This window comes from Acartia tonsa, chromosome 1 (assembly GCF_053477335.1).
Source record: "Acartia tonsa isolate MP-2025a chromosome 1, ASM5347733v1, whole genome shotgun sequence".
NCBI classification, from domain to species: Eukaryota; Metazoa; Arthropoda; class Copepoda; order Calanoida; family Acartiidae; genus Acartia; species Acartia tonsa.
The window spans coordinates 61,632,862-61,654,247 of NC_137260.1; the positions used below are offsets into that span (position 1 = coordinate 61,632,862).

General features: G+C 33.8%; 1 protein-coding gene and 1 long non-coding RNA gene across 2 annotated transcripts; both read left to right on the plus strand.

Moving 5' to 3' along the window:
* Positions 1-235: 235 nt before the first annotated feature.
* Positions 236-1,239, plus strand: LOC145315155 (uncharacterized). The gene is made up of 2 exons (XM_080155229.1): positions 236-738; positions 1,061-1,239. Exons 1-2 carry the CDS (start codon positions 292-294, stop codon positions 1,100-1,102), a joined length of 489 nt encoding a protein of 162 aa, XP_080011355.1. The 5' UTR covers positions 236-291; the 3' UTR covers positions 1,103-1,239.
* A 10,421-nt stretch (positions 1,240-11,660) lies between these two features.
* LOC145325881 (uncharacterized) lies at positions 11,661-14,931 on the plus strand. Its single transcript, XR_013881650.1, has 2 exons — positions 11,661-11,741; positions 13,643-14,931. It is a non-coding gene; the product is annotated as an uncharacterized LOC145325881 (long non-coding RNA).
* Positions 14,932-21,386: the final 6,455 nt, after the last annotated feature.

Here is a 21,386-nt window from a genome sequence, read left to right on the forward strand (position 1 = left end):
CAATGTAAAAGAACTGAGGTGGATTCTTTAAAAAGTTTGCCCCACTAATCGCTTAGTGGGGCAAAATTGTTTTCGTGATAAATCCACCAAAATCACATTAAAAATCTACAAAAAAAATAAACAAAATCATAGAAGGGTTATGAACATAAGATTTTATTTAATTTTTGTAGATTTTTTAAGAATCCACCTCTGCATTATATCATTATTCCTTAACTCCTGATATGAATAGGCGGGGAGCATGATTTGCAACGTGGCCATCTACAAAACAGCCAACTCAATAATTGCACCTCCATGCCGCACACCAACCATACTCACTACAACCTAAACTACGCATACTCTATAGAGGATGAATATATTGATGAAGACCGCGACCACGGCGGTTCGCGGATTGACATAGCCGCCAAACAATTCATTTCTGAAGAAGACGATTATTCACCAATTTCGCTGCGGCTTGACGCCGGAGATGTCTATGATAAAATTGAATTCGCCGCCAATACAAGCGGTGGCGAGGAAGACAACAACAGCGGTGGGATGGGAAACCATTTGGCGGCCGGTGGCCGCCAAACATCGTTTAACAACATTGAAACTATCCTTGAGGCTGAAGAGATGATGAAGGAATCCAATAGTTTTGACAATCCTGGCTTTGATATCAATGGGGAGATAGTGGATCATTGTTTCCCGCACAGAAAGGAGCGGGGACAATTCAAGGAAAGAAATCTTTATGAAAATTCATTTCAGGTACAGCTTAATTTGTTACATTTTTAAAAATTTTAATGTAAAGTAACAGGATGTGTGTTTGTTTATTTGTACCGAATCACTGAACCGGTATGGATCTTCTTACAGGTCCACGGAAGGTTAATAGCAATTTGGGGGAGCGAACCTTCCCCAACCCAAGCTAAATGCCCCCTAAACCCCCCCCCCCACCCTTTTTAATTTTTTTTGTAAATCGACTTCGACACCCTCCCTCAAGTGCGTAGCCGTTAATAGTGCCTCCAAAAACTTTCTATTAATACAATTTTACATTTTCAAAAATATAGAAATAATTTTTTCCTTTTTTCAGAGAAGTTTCAGTATAACAGATGAATCATATCAGTATATATAAACTTAATTATAAAAATAAATTCAAATTTAAATTTTATATCAAATATATTTCAATTGCAATCTGTTATTTTTATAAAAAAAATTATATTAAAAGTATATAAGATGTATATTGAGTTATAATAATAATTAAATAAATAATAATGATTATATATTTTTAAAAGCATAGCCAATCTATAAATACAGCATGTTCATTCGTTTTTCCTATATCCGTCAATGGGTCCTAGATTGAAGGAAAGAAAGGGACATAAGGCTAATAAATATACCAACAAGGATGACAGCATCCATAAAAGCGAAGCACTGAAACTGTAGGACAAACGGACATTAACACTTGTATAGTGTCTGGACTGAATAATCAGAATATAAAAGTAAAAATAAATAAAAGCAAAATAAAAAATAAAAAAATTAAAAGTAAATTTGTTGAAAAACTGTTTGATACAGAATAATGTTTATGGACATACTTACATTTTTAGGACTTGATTATAGAGTTGCTTCGCTTATAATATTGTAATTTCTTGTCCCAGGAATCATTATACCAAAAATCAGATCAAACGGATAATTAGATCACATAAAAATTTGTTGCTAAAAAAGTAGATAAATCAACATGTTTAAAATGGACGTACAGACATTCTGGTAATGATTATAGAGTTGCTACGCTTTCTAAATCGGACGGACCGACCCTAATTATAGAAAAGCTTCGCTTTAAAAAGTTTTATAACTCTTTAACTCGTTTGGGTAATCAGTGTTTGATTTTATACAATACTTACCAAACTATAGTGATTTTAGTTAAATGCTTTTATTGTGTCATTGCTTTGTTCCTTATTAACATAAATATCCTTGGTTTTATCTATAGATTACAACTTTAAGATATATCCATAATACAAAGTAGAATGATGTCTGTCCGTCCGTCCGTCTGTCTGTCTGTCCGTCCGTCTGTCTGTCTGTCTGTCTGTCTGTCCGTCCCTTAAGATCTCGGTAACCACTGAACCGATCGGATTCTACTCCTTAAGGAATATACCTACAGGTCCTGTGGTGGTTTTAGGCTATTTTCTTGGGGGGTGGGACACCCCCAACCTCCCCCCCTCAAAAAAAAATAATATCCCTATTTTTTTTTGCTGATGATTTCCTAGGTCCTTTTACGAATTTCGCCAAAAATTTTTTTTGATCACCTCTTTAAATAGAAGAAAAGTTAGGGGTGAAACTGCCAGTTATCTAATGTATAGCATTAAGGTAAACTTTTTGTTTAATTAATTCCGAGATTTAGATTTATGTTCTTGAAATACAGCTAAGGAAAAAATCATCAGTAGCAATTTACTAAAAATATTTTTTTCCTTAAAAAACGTAACTTTAGGTAATACAACTTTCAGTGGCGTGCGAAGCACTCTGTCTAGGGGGGGGGGGGGGCATTTTGATTATATATACTAATTTTAAATAAGGGCGTTTTAAGGGGTGGGATATTTTGATTATGGGCCTTCTAGTCCTTATCCCTTATTCCCCATCCCTTACCCCATCCCTATTTCCCATTTATATCCCCCATTTCTTCCCCCCCCATTTGTTTCCCCCCATCTTTTCTCCCCCATCCCTTCTCCCCACCCTGCAATGACCGAAGGGAAGGGAGCTAGAAAGCATCTTCGAAAAAAAAAGTACAGATGTTATAAAATCTCAGCAGGAAGGATGAATAACCCCATTAAAAAAATTTGGGGGGGGGGGGGGATAAAAACACTCATTTTGGAAATAATTTACCATAAATTAACCTAATATGTAAAACTGATTTTAAATATTTCTTTATTGTAAGACAACAAGGATGACAACATCTTTAAGTAGCAAAGCACAAAAAAATCATTAATAAGAATACAGACAAGTAGCTTTAAAGAGCATCTGTTGAAATAAATATATATTTTAGGTAGAAAAAGTCACAAATCCTTTTTCCTGTATGTTGTGTGATGACAGTCAAAGTAAATTACATACTGGATGCTTGAAACAGCGAGAAATTTTAATATTTTTAATATTATAATCCACAAAAAAATTTATCGTACCATAAAAACCAAACATATAAAGAACTATGTAAAAAATAAAAAAATATTACTTGTCCTTTCATCTACAGATTTAAAAATCTCTTAGAAATATGGAAATTTTTGGGGTATAGTCTCTTTTGTGGCAACGCCTCTTAAGGGGCATTTTGTTGTATTTTCATAGTAGCTTTTAATAGGTTATTCTAGGTTAAGTTAGGTCAGGTGATTTCCCCATAGGGTTAGGCAATTGGCCCCGCAGGAGCTATAAATAGGTGAAAAGCTACTGTGAAAATATGACGAAATGCACCTTAAGAGGCAATGTCACAAAAGGGACTATACCAGAAATTTAAAAGATACAAAAATAGCCAAAAACGTCCTGAAAAGCAGTCCAACCTCCATGAATTTTTAATAGTTAATTATACTCCATAATGATGGGAATGTTAACATTAAGTTTTAGCCTTCTATCTTTAATTGCAGTTGAAAAAATCAAATTTCCCCCTTAGCATTACGTACTGACAGCCATAGTGAATTATAGAGAAGCTAAAAAGTTATATCAACATATCCTACCCTCTTTAAATGGCACTTTAAAACTCTGTTAATTTTTGATTAAGTGGTGTTTCCAAGGATTTATAAGGGCGGTGTGTGTTAACTTTAAACTAAAATCAATTAAAGACAAAGAGTGGTGTGTTTTATCAAGTTAGGAATATAGAGTGTAGTTAGTTTTAAGGGTTTTTAATGAAAATTGCCATAAAAAAGCAAGTCTTTTTGTAAGGGTATGTACACAAAAAAAATGATAAACTTATCCTGAAATAATAAGACATCATATATAGTTATTCATTTAGACAGACATACAGTGTTGAGAAAAAGGCTTAGATAAATATCAACGCAGTTTCTTTTTTATATAAAGGGTGAGCAAAAAAAAATGTGTACCTTTTTAAAATTGAAATTGCGCGGCTTGTGTTAATGGTAGAAAAATGTTATGCATATCGTTAGAACCGCTTTGAACTCTATTTTTTGGAAATATAAGAATGATTTCTCTGCTACGTATAGTTAGGGAGCTATGTGTTAAAAAATTAGAGAAGATATTTTACAAAAAGAGATGCCTACATTTTTAAATTTCAAATTGCGCGGCTTGTGTTAATGGTAGAAAAATGTTATGCATATCGTTAGAACCGCTTTGAACTCTATTTTTTGGAAATATAAGAATGATTTCTCTGCTACGTATAGTTAGGGAGCTATGTGTTAAAAAATTAGAGAAGATATTTTACAAAAAGAGATGCCTACATTTTTAAATTTCAAATTGCGCAGCTTGTGTTAATAGTAGAAAAATATTACGCATACTGTTAGAACCGCTATGAACTGTATTTTTTGGAAATATAAGAACGGTTCCTGTGCTACGCATAGTTTAGGAGCCAGATGGTAAAATGTCCCAAAATTTACTCGTAAGTCAAGTTTTAAGTCAGTTGGGACATTTTAACACGTAGCTCCTAAACTATGCGTAGCACAGGAATCGTTTTTATATTTCCTAAAAATAGACTTTATAGCGGTTCTAACAATATGCATAACATTTTTCTACTATTAACACAAGCCGCGCAATTTCAATTTTAAAAAGGTATGCATTTTTTTTGCTCACCCTTTATAATAACTTTTTGATTAAATATTTGTTGTTTACACATGTTTTTATAGAAATAAAAACAAAATATACAATGTGATAAAAAGGAGAAACCATTTGGAGAGCGCGAAGCACAAATTTTTTTCTTTAAATATGCAGGGAGGGAGAGGTTTTTGGGCTATTTATTACACTAGTCCCCAATATTTCATATAAAATTTTCTTATTCGTTGGCTTAACAACTTTGGGGACTTTAATGGAATTTTGATTGGTTGGTTAATTAAGTCAAGTTTCCATACATTTCATCCACTAATTGTAATCTATATAAGGGGTAATTTTGTGTATCATCATTTGGGATGTTCAAAATTTCTTTGGTAAAAAGTTTATATTATACAAAATAAAATACTTCCTATTACTTGGTTTGTTATGTTCAGTGAAAAAAGATTATTACCTAATTTCTACACTAATTAAAAAATTTGGTAAGGTTAAATGAATAGTAACTGTCTGTTTGGCGCGAAGTATTTCTTGATCTTTTTTTGGAAACTGGGATAGTTTTGCTTTTTGTAGGGTAGGGGGCAAAAAGGGGCATTTTTGTTGACCAGGGGGGGGCAAAATGGGGCATCTTTGTTGACCAGGGGGGGGCAAAATGGGGCATTTTTAAACATTTAGGGGGGGGCAGGGGGGGGGCGGTGGCTAGGGGAAGGGGGGCAGGGGGGGCGTTTTGGTCGCTAGGGGGGGGGGGGGCGATTGCCCCAAATGCCCCCTTCGGTTCGCACGCCACTGACAACTTTAAAATCCAGATTTTCATGTTCTCCAATATAATGAAACTTGTACCGGACTAAAATAGCGATTATCTCGTTCCACCTCCTTTGTCCCCTCCCCACTGACCAAAAACCAAGTTCCATGTTAGCAAGCTAGATTAAAGACAATTTTTCCCACTGCCATTATGTCCCCATATATATTACATCCATTCTCCTTTTTTAAACACGAGCGATTGTTAATTTTTGTGGCAAAATTAAAAATAAAACAATTCAAAGTTGTACTATTATATTTTGCTTTCTTGAAAGGCAACCTTTCAAATGTGAATGGCAAAGTTAAAACAACTTTCAAACAACGGCTACGTATATAAATTGATACTTCTAATTAAATGGAATAGATATTTAGGGAATACAAATTTTAGAAAGCTATTCCAATAATTTCTTCACTGCTAAATCTGCTAACTATTCATATAAAATATTGTATTTAGGCAAACCAAAAAGTATAGTGTTTAAAATGAGAGGCCAGTATACACTGTAATTGACCAATGGTAAAATTTATGCGGCCTCTCATTGGTTAATCTATCGTATGGACGTCATAATCTGTGGAGGGACTTTAATCGTCTTCGAGTGTTGGTAATGCTTCAAAAATATTAATATTAGAACATTTTTAATTGTGTAAAGTTTCGTGATTTCTATGAATTCATTCTTGATTTAAAACAACTAAACATCTGCTTTTTAAATCACTTAGCTTTATTACCATCCATTGTTTTCTTTTATGCTTTGCAACTTATGGATGTTATCATCTATGTTTTATCCTGTCTCATTTCCACATATTTCAATGTCTGAAGGAAGTGAAAATATTTTAGATTTAGCATAATATTGAATTAATTAAACTGTATTCATCCTACTTTATACAGTGTGATCTTAAATCAAGAAAGCTAAGGGTAAATCTGCTATAGCATTAGTCCTATTATTTTCCTTCGTAATTTTTCTTAAAAGATTGTATGTCAAAATGTTTTATATTTTTTCCCTTGTAGCTTTTTTATATTGCCAATACTATTCCCAAGCGCAGGAGTCCCAAACGTCGAAGTGGACAAACGTAGGAGTGGGACAAACGTCGGAGTGGACAAACGTCGGAGTGGACAAACGTCGGAGTGGACATTGCTTAAGTAAAACCCTAGGAGTGTCCGCTATTTTAATAATATGACAATTTTGAAATTTTGTTATACCCCTGTCTACAAAATTATGACTATGGCCGCAGCGCTCGGCCCCCTAGCCTGCCTAGCCGCAGCGCTCGGCCCCCTGGCCTATAACCTAACCTAACCTGAAAAAAAATTAAAAACTGAAAAAAAATTCAAAATTGAAAAAAAAATTCAAAATTGAAAAAAAATTCAAAATTAAATTTTTTTTTTGACTCCTGTGTTTGTCCACTCCGACGTTTGTCCAAAAATCCTGCGTTTGTCCACTCCGACGTTTGTCCCACACCTGCGTTTGTCCCACTCCGACGTTTGGGACTCCTGGGTTTGTCCACTCCGATGTTTTTCCACTCCTACGTTCGGGACTCTTACGTTTGGCGTGAAACCGATTTAATCTTTAGAAGCTGGATTTGTAAATGAAAATAACAGGGCTCGGCAGCCTGTAAGCCATTAAAAAAACAACCTTTTACAATCTTAAAAATCACTCTAAACCTGCCCATAAGATTTTAAATCATCCAAATGGGTTTAAAAATGAGGTTTATACTAGGGTTGGGCCGGATATTTTTTTGGCCGGATACCGGATACCGGCATTTGAAATCAGTCGGATATCCGGTATCCGGCCAAATTACCGGATATCCGGCCGGATATCCGGCAAATATCCGGTTATCCGGCCAAATTACCGGATATCCGGCCTGATAACCGGCTAAATTACTACATATTAAAGTATAAAAAAAGGATATAGTCCCTTTCGTGGCAATGCGTGGCACCTTAAGGGGTGATACGTTGTATTTTTAAAATTGCTTTTATTAGGTTAGGTTAGGTTATATTTTGTTAGGTAATTGCCCTGCAGGGTTAGGCAATTGGCCCCGCGAGGGGCTAGAAATAGGAAGAAAGCTACTGTGAAAATACGAATAATCGCTCCTTAAGGGGCGTTGCCACGAAAGGGACTATACCCGTAAAAAAATTTCTTCATAAACTGGTGTTTTATATTATACTAGAGGCTGCGTCCCTAGTATCTAGGGATATTAGAAGGGACATAAAAGTGCAGAAAAATAACTTAAAGCCTTACAACGACTTTTTTTTTATAAAAATTAAACAGCCTAAAACCACCCTGGAACCTATAAGAAGCTTCACCTTAAAGGAGAACCATATCGGTTCAGCAGTTAGCTAGATCCTTCGCTATAGACAAAAAAAAGCTTACAACTTTATATAATAGGATAAAATTAAGGTTAAAACTTAAAAATTAAGTAACTATTAAATAATCTTTCTTCTTAGCAAATAAATCTAATTAACTATTACTACCCTCAATCTGTAATATCATTATCCACCCCTAACGGTTGGAGGATGGGCGGGGAGGTGGCATTGAATGCCTGCCCCCCCCCCTCTGTTTTTTTCTATCCCATTTTCTGTGCATAAAAGGTAGAGGGCTATAACTGAGTGACTTTCATAATATGGGTATGACACATAACTGAGAGTTGAAATTTATTTAATACCTCCTTCCTGACGGGCACAGGATGCAAGCAAATCTGGTAAGGTCATTCAGGTAAAAAGTAAAAATATTTTTTTACTTAAACAAAGCATTTCATGTTATCTAATACTAAAATATCCTATAGTCGTACATCCTCATATGTAATATATGTAGATGTTCAAGTCGATTTCAGGTTCCATGTATAATTCTGCAAGTCCTGAACCTCCAGGTCTCCAGAAATCTTTAAACGGTTCCTGTGACCGCAAATTTTTACTTGAAGATTTTATCATGACATATTACAATTTCATAAAATCCGTTGCCGTTTACCTGCCAACCGTCGGTTTGCGGCTGTCAGCTGCCAAGTACTGCTGCCACCCCCAAAATTTATGTTTTTAGATTTCTAATATAAAATTTACATAAAGATAAACATATTCAGAAAAAATTGTTCTTCTAGCTTCAATAATAAGAAAATTACAGCTATTTAAGATTAAAAAAACAGAGATTTTGTTGTAAAATATAAAAGATTATATTGCCGGATATCCGGCCGGATAGTTTCAATATCCGGTATCCGGCCGGATATTTAAAATGGCCGGATATCTGTCCCAACAATAGTTTATACTTTTAACTTTTTCGTCTTGGAGCATAGCTTGTTAATGTTTATGCAAAATGTACTTAAAACACATGTCTCGAAGATGAATTCACCCACAAATTTTAAAAATGGTCGCAGGTTTTTCCAGTGCAGATGAAGTAACTGACAGCTTTAGTTTTCAGCCGCGATATAACCGTGACATACCTTCTAATCCATTCATCCAGCCACCAAATCCACATATATTAAGCCGCAGCTAGGAGATACTGTTTTGTTTAAGCCGCAGCAATGGATGTATGTATGTATGTATGTATGTATGTATGTATGTATGTATGTATGTATGTGGATATTATGACAGGTGAATAATTGTCGTCAATTTAGCTTGCTAATATGGTCAGTTCGTTCAGCCAGTAGGAATGGTGGGGATGGAAAAGAGTGGATGGGCGTTTTGTTCTTTCATCCAGTTGCGAGTATTACTTTATTAGACTAGTACATGAAAATCTGATGCAACATCCAAGTCATAACAAATCCATTCTAGTATAGCATAATTACATGAATTACAGATCTAAACATTTAAAGGGTTTAAAATACTATTGGGGAAATACTTAATGGTAATAAAGTGGCTTTCTCATTTTGGTAGCGAAGCTACTCTATAATTTTGAATGTATGTCCATCAGCTTGTCCATATGTCTATGAAAACGGCTAGAGGGAAACGTTATTTTCTTTTTAAAGATAGACGGTTGAAATCATGTGTGAAGATTCTTTATAAAGATAAGCATCCAGTATATAACTTACTTGGTCCGTTGGACTGCCGTTCATGCCACAAAAGACAAAAATTTGTTGTGATTTTTCACTATATATTAATTTTTCGGACAATAAATATCTGCTGTGAAACTTAAATTAACCGTTAACGCATCCACAATTTTGTTGCTTCACTATTCATGGATGTTGTCATTCCTGTTGTATAAATAGAAGTGTAATATCATTTTCATATTCTATTCTGTATATTTGTAATACAACTATAGTATGCAATTTTGTAAAAAAAAACCACTTTCCTAATGCTAAATAGGTAATGCTATAACACCGATATGCCTACAGAAGGAATAATTTTGTTTATCATTTAGTTAACAGTGTTCATCAATTTATTGTCCATTATCTTATCCTTTAATATCCCTGAAATTATTCATTCATATTTTAGTTAAAAAATACTATGCTTTTTTAAATTTTCAATCTTATTTGCGCATAATGGAATACTGCTTTCATCCATCACGATTTTAAACTTAATATCAAACTGTGTCTGACAGTATGACAGTTAATACTTTTACAACTTTTAGTTTATATATAAGTGTATAGCACTTTTTAGTAGCGAAGCTACTCTATAATTAGAACGTTCGTCTATCAATCTGTAAAAAGCAGTATGGGAAAACGTAAAAATCAAGTCTTCTGATCAGATAACAGCTGATTTTTTTTATATTCTAAATACCAATGAGCATCTGGTATATTATTTACTTGGTCCGGCTGTCTGTCGGCAATTTCATGTAATTAATTACAGAGCTTTACTACTTATGGATGTTTTCATTCTCTTTTTACTTTTAATATGTAAAATTTGCGCATAATAAACTATTTTATTCTTTAATCCCTCAAAACTTTAAGTGCTCTGTTTTTGACATTTTTACCTTTCAACTCATTTATTACAAAACTAAATTTATGAATTATTCGTTTGTAAACTATTGTAGTTTAATCATGATTGGATTGTTCAAAGTGAAAATGATTAAAATTGCTATTTGGTTTATTATAATTGGATGGTCTGATTGGTATTTTTAATTTATTTTGAACTAATTTTTGTTTTTTATTCTTTTACAAAGTTTTGTTTACATGATAAGTGAAAATCTCTGTTATTTTTAGTAGCGAAGCTACTCTATAATTTGAAATGTCTGTCCATATGTCTGAAACAATTTGGAAGAAATGTGATTTTCTAGGCTCCTATAAAAGATAGAAAGCTAAAATTTCTTGTCAACATTCTCATAAATATGGAGCATAATTAAAACATCCATAGTGGTCGGACTCAGGGAGGAAGGGAGGGGACAATGGATCGAATATTCATATTTTAGGAGTCTCAGACTTTGGGGACTGGCTTAAAGGGAATGTGCATGAATTTAGCAGTTTCTGACTGACTTTGGGGACTAAAATATGAATGACGTCACGAGAAATCATGCAACATGACGGGGCATTCTTATGCTAACTAGCGCAATAATAAAAATGTAAACAATAAACAAACAGACAGAAAATTTTTACTTTAATTGTTTTAAAATCATAATGAAAAAATAATTATGGAATATTTGTTTGCAGTTATGATAATAGAAATTATTGTATTTATTTTTTTAAAATTAATAAATAAATTGCTTTTAGATATCTTTCATTAATCAAATTTAAAATAAATGAGTTATAAAGTAGCTACGCTAATAGAATATATTTTCTGCTGTTGATTATAGCTCAGTGTATGGCAATATTAGAAAGAAATACATACACAAACAAGCGTCTCAATATAATTATACACAAACATTTCTGAATAAAAATTTAGTGACACGTGGCGATTTTTGGTTTCCTTTTTCAAATGTTTTATTGACAAGATATAATATAATATTTGTATCCTTTTATATATAGTAATACGTTTTTTGTATGTTGATATAGTTCTCCATTTTAGAGGGCATTACATTACAAGATAAAATTTAGTCTAGTGATGATTTTATAAAAATTTTAAAAGCGAAGCTTTTTATAATTTAAGGGTCGGTCTGTCCGTACGTCTGTCCATTACGGTTAGCTCATTTTGTTAAATTAAACAGATTAGAATTGTCCTATCAATGATGATTTCTATAACAATTAGGTATGACTTGGAAAACGAAGCAACTCTATACGAATCTTTAATATTTTTCAGATGAAATCTTGTATAAAATGCAAACAAGCAGAAAATGTGATACTGCCTAGGTTTCCAGGAAAACAACAAAATGGTTACGGTATATATACATTTTTTATCAAAACAAAGTTGACAACTACAAAAGCATAGAAATTTAAATATTAAGCAAATATGTTGTAATTAATGGAATGTTAGGAAGGGAAAGACATACAGATTGACATTTTTAAAAGCAAAGCTTTTCTATAATTAGGGTCGGTCCGTACGTCCGTCCGTCCGTCCGTTCGTCCGTCCGTCCGTTCGTCGCTTTTATTCGTTAATTTAGGCATGTTAGAATTGTCCTATCGATTTCAAATTTTGCATTATGATTCCTATAGTAGTTAGGTACGATTTAAAAACCGTAGCAACTCTATAATCATCACCAGAATGTTGATTTTTCTACTTTTTTAACAACAAATTTTTATGTGATCTAATTATCCATTTGATCTGATTTTTGGTATATTGATTCCTGGGTCAACAAAGAACAAACGAACAATAGTATAAGCGAATCAATTCTATAATCAAGTCCTCAAAATGTAAGTATGTCCATAAACATTATCCTATATCAAGCAATTTTCCAACAAATTTACTTAAACTTTGCTTCGACTCTTTTGATACTTTTATATTCTAATTATTCAGTTCAGACACTATACAAGTGTTAATGTCCGTTTGTCCTACCGTTTCAGTGCTTCGCTTTTATGGATGTTGTCATCCTTGTTAATCATACTGTACCTTTGCCACTAATTATTAACAGTTAGAAGATTGTTTTTCGGTTATCATTTCATTCTTATTAGGTACCTAATTTTGAGAAAAGTAAGGGAATAGTGAATAGTCCCTTACGTAACATCGCCCCATATGGGGCTATTCTTCGTATTTTAAAATGGCTTTTTATAGGTTATTTTAGGTTAGGCTAGGTTAGGTTAGGTTATATTGGGTTAGATGATTGCCCCACAGGGTTAGGTAATGGCCCGTTGGGTTAGAGCCTCCCGCAGGGGCTATAAATAGGAAAAAAGCTACTGTGAAAAATACGAAGAATCACCCCATATGGTGCGATGTTACGAAAGGGACTATATCCAAAAGTAATGTCCAGTTATGGTTTTTAAAAGCGAAGCTTTCTATAATTAGGGTCGGTCCGTACGTCTGTCCGTCCGAGATAGATAGCTTTTATTCGTTAATTTAGGCATGTTAGAATTGTCCTATCGATTTCAAACTTTGCATGATGATTCCTGTAGTAGTAAGGTACGATTTAGAAAGCGTAGCAACTCTATAATCATTACCAGAATGTCCGTACGTCCATTTTAAACATGTTGATTTTTCTACTTTTTTAACCACAAATTTTTATGTGATCTAATTATCCGTTTGATCTGATTTTTGGTATATTGATTCCTGGTACAACAAAGAACAATATTATAAGCGAAGCAACTCTATAATCAAGTCCTAAAAGTGTAAGTATGTCCATAAACATTATGGTGTATCAAGCAGTTTATCAACAAATTTACTTACAATTTTGCCTTGTATCTTATACGTCTATATTCTGATTATTCAGTTCAGACACTATACAAGTGTTAATGTCCGTTTGTCCTACCGTTTCAGTGCTTCGCTTTTATGGATGTTGTCATCCTTGCATAGGCGTCCAAGGGGGGGGGTAATGGGCCATTTGGCACCCCCAAACGATTTTGGGGGTGCCGTAGGCACCCCCAAAATTTTGTGAACAATACCCCCCCCAAAAAAAAATTACCCCTACCTTGGGGGTGTCGTAGGCACCCCCAACGATTTAAAAAAAAATTTCGGCGCGCTTCGCGCGCCATTTTACCCCCCCCCCAAAAAAAAGCTTGGACGCCCCTGCGATCCTTGTTTAACTAGGTAGCAGTAGGTAATAATTTCATTGGTATTTATATTAGTTCCGAATTAATATTTTTGCCTTTCAGTTAAGCCTATAAATACTAAAAAAAATATTTATTTCAGATGCATGACTAACAAAGAGAAAATTAGCTTTCCTGAAAGAAGATGTTATTGATATGGTGCGAACATGCAAGAAAGAATTTAAGTTACATCACGGAGGGTATCTGCAGCGTGTAGGGGTGGTCCGTAGTTTGACATTTACATAATTTTTTTTTCTTTTTAAGCGAAGCTTTTCTATGATTACGGTCGGTCCGTCCGTACCTCAGTCACAGAGAGTTAGCTCTTTTCGTTAATTTAAACAGGTTAGAATTGTCCTATCGATTCCAAACTTTGCATGATGATTCCTGTAATAGTTAGGTACAATTTAGAAAGCGTAGCAACCCTACAATCAATACCAGAATGTCCGTACATCCATTTGAAACATGTCAATTTTTAACTTTTTTATAACAAATTATCCGATTCTTCAGATTTTTTGAAAACTGATTCCTATTATACAATGTTATAAGCAAAGCATCTCTATAAACAAGTCCTAAAAATTTAAGTATGTCCTTAAACAGTATTATCTATTTATGCAGTTTTGCAACAAATTTACTTACAATATTGTTTGTACTGAAGCATTAATATTCTGCTAATTCAGTTCTGACAATCTACAAGTGTTAATATTCGTTTGTCCTTCCATTTCAGAGCTTCGCTTTTATGGATGTTGTCATCCTTGTTTAATTTTATTTAAAAGGGGGTCATTTAGATGTTTATTTTACTTTTATCAATTTGTTTTATCTGATACTTTCCAAAATATGTTTTATTAATACTTTATCAATAAAAAGTAAATTTTTTGTAACTAGACCAAATATAATTAAGAATTAGAACCATAAATCTAAATACAAAACTAAAAATATCCTTGAGACATTCTATTCTGCAACCTTTTTTATTCATAAACATTTTTAATCAAGTTATTTTGTTTATACCTAGTGTGTGTAACTGTGTAGGTACGTCTTAAACTGACAATTTTTTTAGATTTTAAAAAGTTAATCTAATTGATTTTATTTTTATTTATTATTTTGTTGTAATTATATCAGGGTAGCCCTTTTCGTGACAACACCCCTTAAGGGGAGTTTCTTTGTATTTTCACAGTAGCTTTTCTCCTATTTCCAGCCCCAAGCAATTTTGAAAATACGACGAATCGCCCCTTAAGGGGTGTTGCCACGAATGGGACTATACCCATAAATCATTTTTGATTCAATTGTTTTATAGTTACCTAACAATTCTATTGTGATATGATATATACATATATGTATTATTTAAGTAGATTTTGTTGTTATTTTAATAATTTTTAATACAATTGTTTTAACTGATTCTTGTTTATTATTTACTAGCGGCTTCGCCCCTATCCTCTAGGGGCTTTGCCCCAAGAGGTTTAATCAACCTAATTTTTCATATTTTAGATTTAAAATTTTTTTTTTTTTTGGGGGGGGTATTTTTCATTTTTTGGGGGGGTTGGGGGTGTCCCACTTCCCAAGAAAATAGCTTAAAACCATCACAGGACCAGTAAGTATATTCCCTGAAGAGTAGAGCCCAATCGGCTCAGTGGTTACTGAGATCTTAAGCTTCAGACGGACAGACAGACGGACAGACATCGTTCTACTTTGTATTATAGATTACGATTTAGAAACCATAAAAACTCAATTGTTACTAGAAAATCCGTACGTCCATTTATAACATGCTCATACACATATAGTAAGATGCGCTAATATCCAATAAAAAGTAGTAAGTTTTGTTTATTTATAGCTTAAGAATTTGGTTACCGATCCGATTAAGTTCTACATTTTAGGGAAGATGCATAAAGGTCCTGAAATCCTTTTAGACTGTTTTTATCATTAAAATCTTAAGATAGTTTTATGCTATTTTTCTACGCTAAATTCTAAAACCAATATTCTTTAGTAAATGAATTGCTACCAAGTTCTTTATCTTGATAATCAGAGGCTATTAGTAAAGTAGAATTTGGGGGATGGTGCATTTTGAATTAAAATTAATTAAAAAATTAATAAATTTCCAATAAAAGTTGCACTATCAGAAATACTCGTTTTATCTGGAATTATCTGGTTTTTCAACCTTAAAGTGTCACACTATAAAATTGAATTAATTGCCCATTGTCCCCTCCCTTCCTCCCTGGGTCGGACTGCTTTTAAGCAGCTTTTTAGTCGCTTTTCCTTTTTACTTTTACAAAAGTTACACAACTGAAACTTCTCATACACCATTATTCGATATAAAAAGATCTATGGTATTCTCTCTGTTTTTAGGCAGGTTTTCTTTTTACAATTTTAAAGACATAAACCTTATTTTTAAGGTTTCGCGATTTTTAGTGTTTTGTATATTTTCTTTCTTTTCTTTAACAGATAATCTGTTCTACATGTTGTCATCCTTGTTTATGTTTAAATAATTAATGCTTATAATATATTTTGTTACTTTCAATAAACTTTATAAAAACTTTTTTTGTACTATATGTTTTGTTTTGATTCTGTATATATATATACTAGCGGCTTCGCCCCTAGCCTCTAGGGGCTTTGCCCTAAGAGGTTTGATCAACCTAATTTTTTGTGTTTTAGATTTTAAAAAGAAAATTAAAAAGGGGGGGGGGGTATTTATTATTTTTTTTTGGGGGGGGGGGTGAGGGGTGTCCCACCCCCCAAGAAAATAGTTATAAACCTTCCCGGGACCTAAAAGAAGCTACCCTGTAAAGGAGAACCCGATCAATTCAGCGGTTAGCGAGATCCTTCGCTACAAACAAACAGACAGACAAACAAACAGACAGACAAACAGACATCGTTCTACTTTGTATTATAGATGTATAAATGGAAATCTTCTTTTTATATGATTTTTTTTGTCCGTCCTTCTGTCAGTACGTCCTTTTGCATGATACGATGTTTCCTATTATCTTGACTTTTAATGGTGATCAAAAGGGCATAATGTTACACGCGTAGCTTTCCTATAATAGGATCTAAAATGTACTTACTTTCATGTTTTATTTTACTATTTAATTGTAAATTATAAAGGTAACAAAGTTTTATAAACACGTTCTCTCATTCGTTTGCTAAAAACTTTATGGATATATACACAGTGGGATCTTTTGAAAAAAATCGGGACATTTAGAGTAGATAAAAGTAAACTTCAATAAATAGGCTTGTATTTGAAGAAATGGTGTAATTTCTTTTGCTTTAACTCGGAAATAACTTAAATTTTGCCTCTGTTAACTTCTAATGTGTGTGCGAATGGGGCGTTTGTCCATATTTAGGTATGGAGACCGCTCTTCTATGAGTACTGCTAAAACCTAATTTTAATGCAATACACATAGACATTCTCATCGTCGGTTCGCTTATTTAGAATGCTTGACCTTCTATTCCCACAAGTATAATACGAATTTGGTTGAGCTGGTGGAAGCTCAACAAAAGACCCACGCGAAGTATTATGTTGCTTTAACCTAAGAATAAATGGTTGGTTTTGATATTCGATCAGAATCATATAAGTATATTAAGTATTAAGGAAGGAAAATGTTTTTATAAAGTGTATTTATATCACAAGTGCATAAGTTAAGTATGAAAATATTTACAGGATAAGTGTTAAAATTATAAGTAGAGTAGGACAGAAACGTGCCCTAAGTCCCAAGCAGTGAATTGTGCTAAGTGTTAGAGTTCTAACATAAGGCCTGAGCTCAATTCATGCTAAGTACTAAGGGGCCTAAATTTAAACTACAATGCATGCCAAACAACTAAGTCATTACCTTTTCAAAGCCAGAAAGAGAAGTTGATGGTAGGAGAGTTAGTAAATAACTGAATAAATTCAAGAGGTACATGCTATAACATTAGCTCTGGACCAGGATTTTAGTGTTTGTCTGTGCAATTAAATATCTGTGTGTTAATATGTGACGTAAATCAGGCATAGTTGTAGGCATACATATATGTACTGGTTGTTTATATGATTACATTAACTATAAACATAATATCTTTAATAAACATATACTATTAGCAAATCACATATAGATTACCATGAATAGGCTTTCGTTACCCATATATGGTGTCATATAGGTAGAAACAGGCCTATGAATGCATAAATTGATACAAATAATGCCTTGGGCCTAGCTAAAGTAATTGTGTCTTGCCCCTGAGTGCTACTAGTTAATTGCAGGGCACGTGTCAATCAAAGGTTCATAATATGATCTATATAGTGTTGATTTTATATCAAGCATAGATAGATAGTTGTGGATGCGAAGCATTTCTGTAAAAGTCTCATATGTACGTTCAAAGAATTTGAAAATTGAGGATCGCATCTCCAATGGGGGTAAGTTGTTAAAAAAGAAAAAAGAGAAAAAGAAAAAATTTAGTAGTCCCAGTATATAGGCATATATAATAAACTATAAATGTATTCCAAGCTAAGTTAAATACGCTTTCCATTAAGAAAGTATGATTTGCGTATCTTCATAGCTGGGTATACAAGATGATAAACCTCCCAAATAGAATACATTCTTTTCTTGAGGGGTTTAGTTTTATCTAACTTTGTCACATCAATAAATGTTTTTGCGTTGGTAGTTCTGGATAGTTCAGCTTCTTCTGATGATGAACTAGGTGGTGAAGTGCTCTCGTTCGAAGTGTAGGTTGAGGTTGGGGGTGAGGTAGATATGTAGCCAAGGGCGTCCACTTGTGCTACCTCGTTTCCATTCTCGTCCAAGGTGATTGAGTGATTTTCCAGGTCATAGTAGAGTTGGTTGAGGTCATCGGTAGAGAGGGACAGTGTGCTGCTGGAGCTGGTGTTACTATCGGTCTCCACTCTACTATCTTCTCTGGTAGTCAGGGCTGTATTTAACAAGAAATTCCTGATGGTGATGGACAGGTTCTCTGAGAATCCATCGTACTCAGGTGTGGTGATGATGTTGTTGTTCTCGTCTATTGTGTCAAGGTGTTGACAGGAACACAACCGCAATCCGTCCAAGGTAGGGTGGTGGTAGGGCTCCAATACTCCATGATCATCTAGGTTATCTCCAGGCTGGTCCATGGTAGATCCTAAAAAGAGTTAGTGCGCGTGCTCCAACCGGTTCCTTGGGGTATCCTGGCTATGGTAATCTAAACAAAAGAAGTTTTAATAATCTTTTATTAATCCTTTTATCCCTGGGATATTCTAGAAATTCTTTCGTTACAGATAGACCTATAATGGATTGGTTAGTTATCTCTATTTCTGTTAAATATAACTGTTTCCTGAATATAAACAATATTATATATAAAAATGTATAAGTACAATTAGTATTTACATATCGTATTATTTTCTTTGGTTACATTACTCGTATATATGTAAAAATATAAGATTTTACTAACAAAAGTTGGTAACCCTTTGTTTGTATATTTTGTATATGTACATATGGTTTATACCATTGTTGGTATTAGCTGTATTTATGTTATTTTTAACATGAATAATTTTAATCATTTTAAAGACTAATATCTTACATTACGTCGCTATCAAGTGTACCTTTTAAACTTAATATCTATAAAATATATCGTTCGACGTCCGTAATTAAATTTTACGTAACAATAAGTTGTCAACCCTTTGTTTATGTTTGGGCGGTCAAAAGTGATAGGGGTTGGCTTTGAGCGAGGTTATAAAAAGCTGGCGGCCCAGTAATTATGCTCATTTATATAATAATTGTCCTTGCGAGCGGAGCTTGCGTTCGAGTGTTCAATTTTACCGCTAAATTCCAAGAGAATTTATATAAAAGTGATAAAATATAGTAACCTGTTTGTTTTATATGAATGTTTTTATGTTATAGATTGTTGATGTGCCCATTATTGCATTCGTTAGTTATTATTTAAGACCTAAGAATCTTATTTTTCTTCGTCGATAAGACCTTTATCACTGTATTTTAAACGAAGGTGGGTTTGAAGCAGTATGGGTACATCTTCAATATATGACAATTTTGTTCTATATAATATTTGTAGTTTTGATAGGACGTATCTGAGTCAGCAAGTAAATTGACGTACCTTGTTTTGTTTACGTTTTCCGTCTGCAAAAGTTAAATTCGTTCATCGTAAACAAAACTTATAATGACACAGATATATTCCATCATTCCACTCGTTTTAACTTTTGATTATAGCGTTCCCTTTGTATAATCAAAACTTATTTGAGTCTTGATTCAAATCTTCTAAAACAATTTTACTATAGGTTTAAAAATAAGATTTTCTTTTACGTAATTCAATTATAATGACGTTAATTGATAGATTATTTACGTTACGAATAACTCAACCATATTATATAAAAAAAATGGTCGCTTACAAAAATTATATTTAGCTAGCTTTATCTAAAGTGTTTTTAAAACATCATTGAAGATATTCAGCTTTAGCTAGTACATAAGTTTTAACTGCTTGATACATCATAATGAATATGTTTTTGATAGCTCAGCGATAGCTATTTTTAAGCGTTGAATCATGTAAAACTAATTACATATTCTTTAACTTAATTGAGTCTAATAAAACAAAGTTTTAATGTTTAAATAGCTTAACGATAGCTATTTTTAAGCGTTAAATCATGTAAGATTAATTACATATTCTTTAACTTAATTGAATCTAATAAAATAAAGTTTTTAATGTTTGAATAGCTTAACGATAGCTATTTTCAAGCATTGAATCATGTAAAATTAATTACATATTCTTTAATTTAAAGAATTTTACTTTTAGATGATAAATCAAAGTTTTAATGGTTAGGAGGTTCAACCATAGTTGCTTAAAATACAAAAGAATTCGTGTGTACAGTCTTTTTCATAAAATTAACTTTACTATATTGCCTTTCAGAATCACTAGTCCTCTTATTTTAAATTTACATTCGCTCATAATGTATGTGCCTGACAGCCTGGACGCGCATCAGAATATTAAGGAAAGATTCGAGGAATCAATGAGGGCGGCTGCGGCCACTCTCGCCAATTCCTCGTTTCTTGAAAATTCCTTAGACGACTCGAGTTCAGTGTACAGCGACCAGTCTGGGATGCCAAGCCTTGCTGATGTCGATGACTATGGGGGCACAAGTACTGTAGAGTCCGAAAGGGATCAAGGGGAGATGTTCGGCAACGAGCATCTCTCACTGATGCTTAGTAGAACGATACAAATCATCTGGTCTCTCCTCAATTCGGTGATGCAGAACTCCTGCGGTGACATTGGTGACGATGTTGCCGGAGGTGATTCTGGGTCTGCCGAGTTGGGGAGAGACCAGAAGACGAGTCTGGACACCTTCAACATGGATGGCTTAATTAACATGTTGTTGGGTTTAGCCTTGTTTTCATGTGCTCTTATAGTGGTCTTCTTCGGCGCTGTAGGGCTTGGGACTCTCACACGTGTTGACAACACCTCAGACAGGTCGCTGGCTCGCTGGATAAGAGATGTATGTACGCGCCTCCGAAACATAGGCGTCAGGACCATTGAGCTTCTCCACTGCAGTAACAGGACTAACAGGACTAGAGCTGGGGCTATGTCGCCAACTGCGGAGCCGTCGGGCACCATGTATGAAGCCGCGTCCTCTGAGATTGATGATATTCTGTCGGATACACAGGTGAGTTTTCTTCTGTTGTATATTTCTTTTTTTTTTGTTTTGTATAATTTTTTTTTCTAGCCACCCGGTTTGTATAATTAAGCATCATGTTGGTGTATGGTTGTTCTGTCCTATTCTCACTTCCTCAACGTTGACTTTCGGCTCTTCCATATATATCGCTCACCGTTTGTCATCGTTTTATGTCGCCAGAGAAATCTGCTCGGTTACCGCAATTAAGTTGAGATACCAG

Bases quoted from the DNA above. Each gene is read 5' to 3' on its own strand.
- LOC145315155 (XM_080155229.1), top strand. From the start codon at position 292: ATGCCGCACACCAACCATACTCACTACAACCTAAACTACGCATACTCT. The intron at 739-1,060 runs GTACAGCTTAAT...TCCTTTTTTCAG, and splicing joins TTTATGAAAATTCATTTCAG to AGAAGTTTCAGTATAACAGA.